This window comes from Mus caroli, chromosome 5 (genome assembly GCF_900094665.2).
Source record: "Mus caroli chromosome 5, CAROLI_EIJ_v1.1, whole genome shotgun sequence".
Classification (NCBI taxonomy): domain Eukaryota; kingdom Metazoa; phylum Chordata; class Mammalia; order Rodentia; family Muridae; genus Mus; species Mus caroli.
This window is the reverse complement of record NC_034574.1, coordinates 32,237,201-32,245,613: the sequence shown is the minus strand read 5'-3', so window position 1 is coordinate 32,245,613 and position 8,413 is coordinate 32,237,201. Positions and strand designations below refer to the sequence as shown.

The 8,413-nt window shown below is 50.8% G+C and overlaps 2 protein-coding genes across 3 annotated transcripts in view; one reads left to right on the top strand and one right to left on the bottom strand.

The window, feature by feature from the left end:
• Nucleotides 1–4,148, bottom strand: part of Evc2 (EvC ciliary complex subunit 2) — an 84,594-nt gene extending 80,446 nt beyond the window's left edge. The window contains exon 1 of the mRNA XM_029476919.1: nucleotides 3,910–4,148. Within this exon, the coding sequence (XP_029332779.1) occupies nucleotides 3,910–4,089 (180 nt within the window). The 5' untranslated portion in view covers nucleotides 4,090–4,148. The remainder of the gene's footprint in view (nucleotides 1–3,909) is intronic.
• Nucleotides 4,149–5,016: 868 nt separating this feature from the next.
• Evc (EvC ciliary complex subunit 1) overlaps nucleotides 5,017–8,413 on the top strand; it is a 39,344-nt gene continuing 35,947 nt past the window's right edge. The window contains exon 1 of one of the 2 annotated variants that reach the window (XM_029477917.1): nucleotides 5,017–5,995. In XM_029477917.1, the coding sequence (XP_029333777.1) occupies nucleotides 5,837–5,995 (159 nt within the window). In that variant the 5' untranslated portion in view covers nucleotides 5,017–5,836. The remainder of the gene's footprint in view (nucleotides 5,996–8,413) is intronic. The other variant, XM_029477916.1, reaches the window with a different exon arrangement.

The window sequence follows — 8,413 nt, the reverse complement described above, 5'->3', positions numbered from 1 at the left end:
AGAGAAAACCTGTCTCAAAAAAACAAAAACAAAAACAAGAAATCAGACCAAGCAAACCAATGTTGGGCAAGCCAATAAGAAGCACCCTTCCATGGCCTCTGCATCAGCTCCTGACTCCAAGTTCCACCCCTCCTTGAATTCCTGTCCTAACTTCCTTCAGCGGTGGACTATGATGTAGAAGCATAAACCAACTAAACCCTTTGCTCAAGCTGCTTTTGGTCATGGTAGTTTTATCACAGCAATAAGAAAGCCCAACTACTATACAGTGCAACAACACACAACAAAGATACAGGATAGCAACAACAAAGATACAGTGTAACAACAATAACAAAGATAGTGTGACAACAAAAATACAATGTTTAACAATCAAGATACAGTGTAACAACAAAGATACAGTGTGGCAGCAATAAAGATACAATATGACAAAGAGAAAGTAATAACAACAACAACAAAGATATAGTGTAACAACAAGCAAAAAAATACAGTGTGACAACAAAGATACAGTGTAACAACAACAAGGATACAGAAAAGGCTCTGTAAGATAGCTCTCACAGCACCAAGTTGGGGTCTCTCCCTTCCCTTCCTTCCCCTCTGTGCCTCACTCTTCCTAGCTCCATTTCTTCTCCCCTTCTTTCCTCCTCCCTAGGACACACACAGCACATTCAGCTTAGAATACCAGCCAACCTGAGCCATTTTGTCATATTTTAAGTAAAACCATGACTATGAGGAGCTGGCTTATTTCATCCCCAAATCCTAGGGAACCAGATGGGGATAGCAAGGGAACAGTGGCTCCCAAACTGCTTGTCTTCATGATTCCTCCCACATCGTCAGAAAGGACTGAAGAACTTGGGTTTATGAGCAATCCATTTGTCAGTACTTACTCCATTTCTCCTGCACCACAGAAAGACTGTATTCAAAAGAGAGCAGAATAAACAAGTATCCATTTTTAAAATAGTAATAAGAATCCTATAGTCATATAAATAGGAGATTTTCTTTGAAAATCACTAGCACTCCCAAATTAAAAGAAAAAAATCATAATGGCATCACTTTAAACTTTTGCAAAGTCACCTGTGTCTGAATTAATAGATGCATCTGAATTCTTAAATCTGCCTCTGTGTGAACTCTCCCATGTCATGTCACTTCTGAAAAAAATGTAAGGAAACCCTGACTCCATGGACCCCTGGAAAAGTTCAAGAACCCCAGATTTCTGGGGCCCACTCTTAGAACGACTAGAGTATAAACCTGACCTCTGTGTGTCTCTGGGGAAGAAATAAAAGAGAATACCTGCCCAGTAGATCACATCCACCCAGGAGGCACCCAGGTTGCCCGTGCCAGGAAGTCAAGGTCTGATCAAGGATGGCTGGGTGTCCGTGTGCCAAAGACAAACAAGTCAATGAGGCCTCTCCTACCTGGATCACACCCACCAGGATCCTTCCCATGGGGTCCTTTCTACTTGTCCTCCCAAATGTCTGCATTCTGTGGCCTTTCCATCTGCCTCTCTTCCTCTAGCAGCCCTGACAATTCCTTCATCCCACTTGTGGTGTGGCACTGTCAGGTGTGGCCTTGCTGGAGGAAGTGTGTCATTGGGGGTGGGCTTTGAGGTTTTAGATGCTCAAGCCAGGCCAAGGAGCACTCTTTCTTCCTACTGTCTGCTGATTCAGATATAGAACTCTCAGCTCTCTGTCCAGCACCATGTCAGCCTGCACGCTGCCATGCTTCCCACTATGATGATAGTGGACTAAACCTCTGAACTGTAAGCCAGCCCCAATTAAATGTTGTCCCTTATAAGAGTTGCCATGGTAATGGTGTCTCTTCACAGCAATAAAAGCCCAAGAGAACTCTCAAAGTGCTTACTTAATCAACAGGCAATTGGGAATTTATCTCTCCAACCCCACATACAGAACATGACTCTGAGATGTACATAATGAGGAAAGGAAGCAGAGAAAGGGGCCAGTGAAGGCTTGGACAACCAGAGATGGAACATCTGATAAGCACCTTCAGTAGAGAGTCTTTCTATCCCTGTTCAGAACTGAGGCCCAAGAGGCTGTGACTAGACCCGTGCCTCACAGAGATAAGTGGCCAAGGCAGGAATATCCAGGGCCCAGCTCACAGGGCTGTCTATAACAGCCCCAGATTGGTGAAGACGTGCTGACTCTATGAACAGAACTCAAGCAACATAATCAGTTGGAGCACCAAGGCCTCTGGACACTGGTGTTCAGCCCAGGCTCCAACAAGGACAGAGGGACCCATGACAGTGAAGTGCTCTGGTTCTGGATGGCCTTCAGGACTTCCCAAAACCTACTTTAAAACAGTTACACTCCTCCAGACTCCAGACTCGACACCTGATCTTGACAACAGGAAGTGTCTACCAGAACATTGCGCTTCCCAAAGGGGGAAGATGTTCAAAAATATCTGAAGCCAGTGACTTAGGCTCTGGATGTGGGGGACACACAAGAGGATAAGCAAGGGTCAGAGCAGCTTTCAAGGGCCTTGATTTTGTCCTCTGCAAATGGCCACTCTTATGCCACCTCCCCAGGAGGAGTAAGGGAAAGGACTCCATGAAAATGCCAATCACGGGGCTTAAAGTGCAGTCCATGGACTATACAGTGACAACCTAAGACAGCAAGCAACAGAAAAGAAACAGAATCGCCCTTAAAGCACTAAGTCTTCGCAACAAGAGTGGCCCTGTGATAATCCTTGGGTCTACAGGTCATGAGTGGGCAGGCAACGCTAGAGTCCGCTCCAACAGGCCATGCCACTAGCCAGGGCCCTCCTGGGAATTGAAGCTGCATTTTCTTCCAGGGCCATGGTGACAGGAATCAGGGCAGCGGTGAGCACAGATGTGCTCCTCAGAATGACTAAGAGAGGCTGTACTTCGTTTCTGCTGCTGAGATGGGACACCCTGACAAAGAGACGCTTACAGGAGAAAGGGGTTTATTTTTCCTTGCAATTTCAAGTTAGAATCCATTCTGCCTGGAAGCCAAAGGGCAAGAGCTTAAAGCCGCTGGTCACATCACAGCCACATTTCAGAGCAGAGAGCAATAAATGCTTGCAGGCCAAGTACTCAGCTTGCTTTCTCTACTCTTACACAGGTCAAAGCCCCCCTGCCCAGGAAATGGCACTGCCCACAGTGGGCTGGGTCTTCCACATAGAGATAACCCTCCTTCTCCAGCCCAGGCCCTGTCCAACGTGATCTAAACAATCCCTCACTGAGACAGCCTTCCCAGGTCATACTAGGATGGGTTAGGCTGACAGGTAAAGCTGACCAGCAGAAGATAAGATACAAATTAAGAGTGGTGGGTGGAAACCAAGTGGAAGGGTGGCCAAGAGCCAGAGGTAAGTGATGGCTGAACCAAAGAGGTAGCAGGGTGCAGGGAGGGCGTATGTAAGCCAATCCTGAGAAGAAGGCAGGAGGGTTGGGGGCTAACTTGCAGAAGGGGGCTTATGGGGCACTGGGGACCCTGTGCTTTTCCAATGCTAGAACTACTACAAACGGGGCCAGTGGCCTACTGCAGCCAGTAGACTGGAGGCAAGTACAAAGCTACCCAGTCTTCCCAGCTCTCTCACCATATTACCACCCCTACATACATTAACCAACCTAACTAATGTGCATACGGTGGCTTCAGATGACTTGGGTCCCAGTGGACTGAGAACGGAAGACATAAAAAGTGATTTGCCCTCAGACATGGAATTGCTAGGGTGCGAATCTGGATCCGAACCCATACAAGCCTATGGCTACCAAGCTGAGGCTTCACCGGTTCTGGAGTTCCGTGATACAAGTATGTGCAGAACGCACCTAGAAGCACCACCAAGCAAAAAGTTCAGCCTCTCCCTCCACTTGATCTTGTGCCCTACAGGGCAGAACTCTTTCAGAGTATGGAGACAGACACAAGCTCCAGCTCTGCTTACCTGCGAGCTTGCCCAGGGTCCTGCTGGGCCGGGCCGAGATGGTGACCCTGGGCCCAGAGCAGGGGAGGAGGGTGGAAGTGCACGCGGACCCGCGCCCAGTACCAGAGCAGCGGCCAGGATATTCCCAGCCAGCACCCACGTGGCTCGTCTCCCAGCGCCCGTGGGGCCCGTCGCCCCCATCTGGTGGCTGCAGACCCCACACAGGCCCCGCAGAGTCGCGGAGCTTCCGGACCCCGGGACCGCCCCGCCGCGGAGCATGCTCAGTGCGAACCGCCTGGAAAGTTTTCTGGAACGCTGGCATCTCGAGTTTGGAGGCCGCAAGCTGCGTAGGAGGGAGCTGCGCAGCTCCTTCGCTGGCTGTGCCTCACTCCAAATCACCCCCCCCTACTCTCCTTCCCCGAGGGTGACAAAGGCCTCTACTAATGCCCACTGGATCTCTAGATCTCAGCTCAGTCTTAGCACTAGGAATTCCCAGAGACACTGTTTGAACCCCGACTCTCCTCAGACCGCCTCGGCGAGGTTAAAAAACCTCAGGGAAGCATTAGAAAGGACACAGAACAGGGAGCAGGGGGAAGTCTCAGCAGAGCACCCACTTTCTGAATCCGGGCTGGGGATCTTCCTGGACCTGCCCAGCCTCTCCATCAACAGTGAAGCCATCACTTGGCCAATGAGTAAGCTGGGGCAGAAAGCTCCCCCAGGGGGTGTTAGGGCTCTTCTGAGTGCCCAGAGGGAGGAGCTGGGGAAGGGGTAGTCTGCCTTCTGGGCTCTAGAGAGGTCCCTTATCCAGGGACAGGGTCTTCTGTGAACGGTCCTGCTGGGCAGCTGCCGGGGAGCCTTGTATCAGCCTCTCCACACCTTCAATGACACATCCCTTTCTTGACCTGACCTAAATAAGACCAGGAGTTTGCAGCCCTTAGTGTCCTTAACTAAACCTCTCACGCCAGGTACTGCACCACTGAGAAGTGCCAGGCATCCTGGAGCAGTATTAAGGCAGTATTAACAAGTGACTTTAGAGGCAAAACATAAGCAGCGCTGATTTTTAATGGATCCTTCCCCTCACCCCACCCTCCACCCTTTTGAGATGAGTCAGGTGATCTGCCTTTGCCTCCTGAATAGCCTGAGTGACCCGGAGATAACAGCTGTACGCCACTGCCTGACCTTGTGCGTTTTTTAAAGTCAGGCCTGAGCATCCAACCAACACTACGTTGCAGCATGAAGCTATTGCCAGGAAGATGTTGCAGTTCCCAGGGATACCCCGAGGACAGGAAGGTCCTCTTAACAGGTGTGTGACCTGAAGCCACAGGTGTGCGTAGACAGACATTGCCATCTTCTGAGCTGTCAGATCTTGAATGAGACACTTCCCCTGACAGTTTCTTTGAAGCGGCTGAAGTACTGGCTCCCATTCTGCCCACGTGGAACCGTGAAGGATAAAATGAAGAGAAGTTAGGATTCTAGAGGGGCCGGAATGTAACATTCGCTCTTAAAGAAGAATCTTTCTCGGGGAGAAACCAGGGTTACAAGAAGCGTTCAATCAGTCGGGTGCGGAGCATCCCGGAGGGAAAGACCGACTTGCCCCAGGAGCGGCGCGGGAATCGGATTGAACAGGCTACAGCAACCTTGAGGTGCTGCTGGAGTTAATCTGGCCGCCAGCTCAGGACTCAGGGCATCCTGGACGCTCAGTGACCACAAAAGCGTAGCTTGCTCGGGGAGGAGAGGTGCTCCTTTGCTCTTGCATTTGGGGTCCTCAGGCTGAAAGGCGCGCCTCGGCTGCGCATGCTCATTGCACCGTAGGGAATGGCCCGGAAAGGCTGAAAGTTTGGGGCGGCGGGTCCAAGCTCCTCCCTCGGCTCGGGTGCAGCGGGAAAGGGTACAGAGGCGCGGAGCTGGCCGGCGGCGGGATGCAGCGGGTCACCCGCCTAAGCCCCCCATGACCTGCACTAAAGATGCGCGGCTGAAGCTGGGCCGGGAAGCCCTGCAGGCGGCGCCGACACTGCTGGTCCCCGCGGTGCTACTGGGTGGCGTTCTCGGCCTAGGCCTTGGCTTGTGGCTTGGCTGTCGCGCGAGCCACTTGCCCGCACGGCTCCAGGTGGGTCCCAGCGCAGCCGGGAGGATCGAGCGCCCTCCTCTTCCTCCCGCGGAGTCCTGGGCTGCATTCCCTGAACCCCCAGCTTTGCGTCTCCTGACTGCGATTGCAATTGCGTGCAACCTCTTGATCCAGGAGCATCAGGGCTTTCTGAGGAAGGAGGAGGAAGGATAGAGTGAGTAGCCAGAGAGCATTGGCCTGGGGGCCGCAGAAAGATAGTCGCCCAAAAGCCCTTCTATGCCACAGTGCCCACTGGTTTAGTTAGAAGATTGGACATGATCTCAGCAAATATGCCCCAGATCAGTATGGGGACAGAGAAAGATTAGTATGTGCACCCGAATGCCCACTCCCTCTTTCTTGCTTTGGAGCTGCCAGACAACATCCTCTGGGAGTGGGCTAAGGACTTTCTGTCAGATGAAACTGGCCCGGGGCCTTGAATGCACAACGGTGAGCAGGATAGATATTTCCAGTTAGCATTTGGATAGAACCCAACAAGGTGGGTAATGTGGTGGAGTAGAAAGAGGCTAGAGTTTCTTGAGAGATGTCTGTTCCAGGCACTGAGCCTGGCTCTCAGCCCTAGGCTCTGTCTGCCCTAGGCTCTGAACTCTCCAAACAGCTTTTGAATCAACTCCATGTGTGGCCTCATTTTACAGATGCTGAAAGTGAGGCAAAGGGTTAAGCAGCCTAGCAACACAACAAGCATATGCGGGGCGGGGCGTTGGGGGGTGTAAGTAATGCTCTAACTGGCAACTGTGTAAATGACTAGGGATGTTCAGGGACACTCCTGGCACAGAGGAGCAGCCATCTGATCAATTGTGGAAAGACCCATTGGGCACTCTGGCTTTGGGCAGTTCTGACTTTTTCCAGGTTTCCTCTGTTGTGCAGGGGAATTGGTTTTCTCCAGCTAGAAACATGTCTGGTTGAGGATTATTTTTCTTGGTCTCTCACTTCGTTCAAGAACTCACACATGTCTGGATTGATTTGGCCAATCCTTCTTTCTCTCTGTTATCAAGCCTCTTCATGGACAACCCTTTGTGCTTGTCAGATATGATTGTGAGCAGTCCTGAACTCTTGGATAGAGTGTGTGTGTGTGTGTGTGTGTGTGTGTGTGTGTGTGTGTGTGTGTGTNCTGAACTCTTGGATAGAGTGTGTGTGTGTGTGTGTGTGTGTGTGTGTGTGTGTGTGTGTGTGTGTGTGTGTGTGTGTGTGCGCGCGCGCACGCGCGCGCGCACACGCATGCTGGAAGGCTTTCTTCAGTTTTATTCTTATGAGAATATACATTCTATGTTTTCATGTTCAAGAGTTCTTTTCTATCCCCCAAGTCCTCCGTTTTGATCCCAAACTGCCAGTTTGTGAGTAGACTCTCTCTCCTCTCTCTCTCTGAGGGCACTGTAATTGGCTGTTGTCTTGTGTCTCCTCAGCCCTCTGCAGTTTGTTTTGGGGTTTTTCCCTTCTTGTTAGAGTTTGTCCTTAAATCACTTGTGACCCTTGACCTCCTGGCCACTTCTAAGTGTGGAAGTAGAAATTGCTTCTGACCCTGGGTGTATTATTATTCCCTAACACAGCCAGCAATTGCTAAACAAAGCATCCTGGAATTTTGGGCTATAGCATCTGTCCTTTCTGCCCAGAGACCCATCCTGGTCCAGGCACATGGGCTTCCTGAACATCTGACATGGCCAGGCCTGTCTGTGTCTGTGTCAAGCTCTTTCCAATTGCTCTCACATCCGTCTCCTGGGACCTCAGAGGCTTGCTCCCTCCTTTAAGTTTGTTCTTAAACTTTGTCTAAGAGGCTTCTTTTCAGTGTCAGGAACAAGGCTGGGTACCCTTCTGATGCTGAATTATAACCCTGACTAATTAAGTGCACAACAAGTTCATCAAGGTAGAACTGCAATTCTCTGGGGGTGGGGTCTGTGTGTCTGTCTGTCACTGGCTCTGTCTCTCTGTCTCTGTCTCGCTCTCTGTCTGTCTGTGTGTGTGTGTGTGTGTGTGTGTGTGTGTGTGTGTGAGCACTTTTTGAGCACGCACCTCTGACACAGCATGCTTGTGGAGATCTGAAGACATTCCCCTCAAATCAGTTCTCCCCTCCCTCCATGTGAAGACAGACATGTCCTTCGGTCAGAAACCTTAGTAACAGCTGCCTTTACACTGAACCATCCTGCTGTCTCCTATGTGGGTGTGTGTGCATGCATGTTCATGTGTATGTAAGTGCATGTATGCATCCAGAGTTTGCATGTGTGTGCTCATGTCAAGGGCAGAGGTCAACCTTGGTATCATTCCTTAGACACTGCTCACCTTTTGGAGACAAAGTCTCTCACTGGGCTAGGCGAGCAGGCTAGGCTGTCTGTCCACCTGTGTCCTCCTCCCTTGCGCTGGGTTGAGAGCACACACACACCCATACTTGGCTTTTTTGATGTGGGTTCT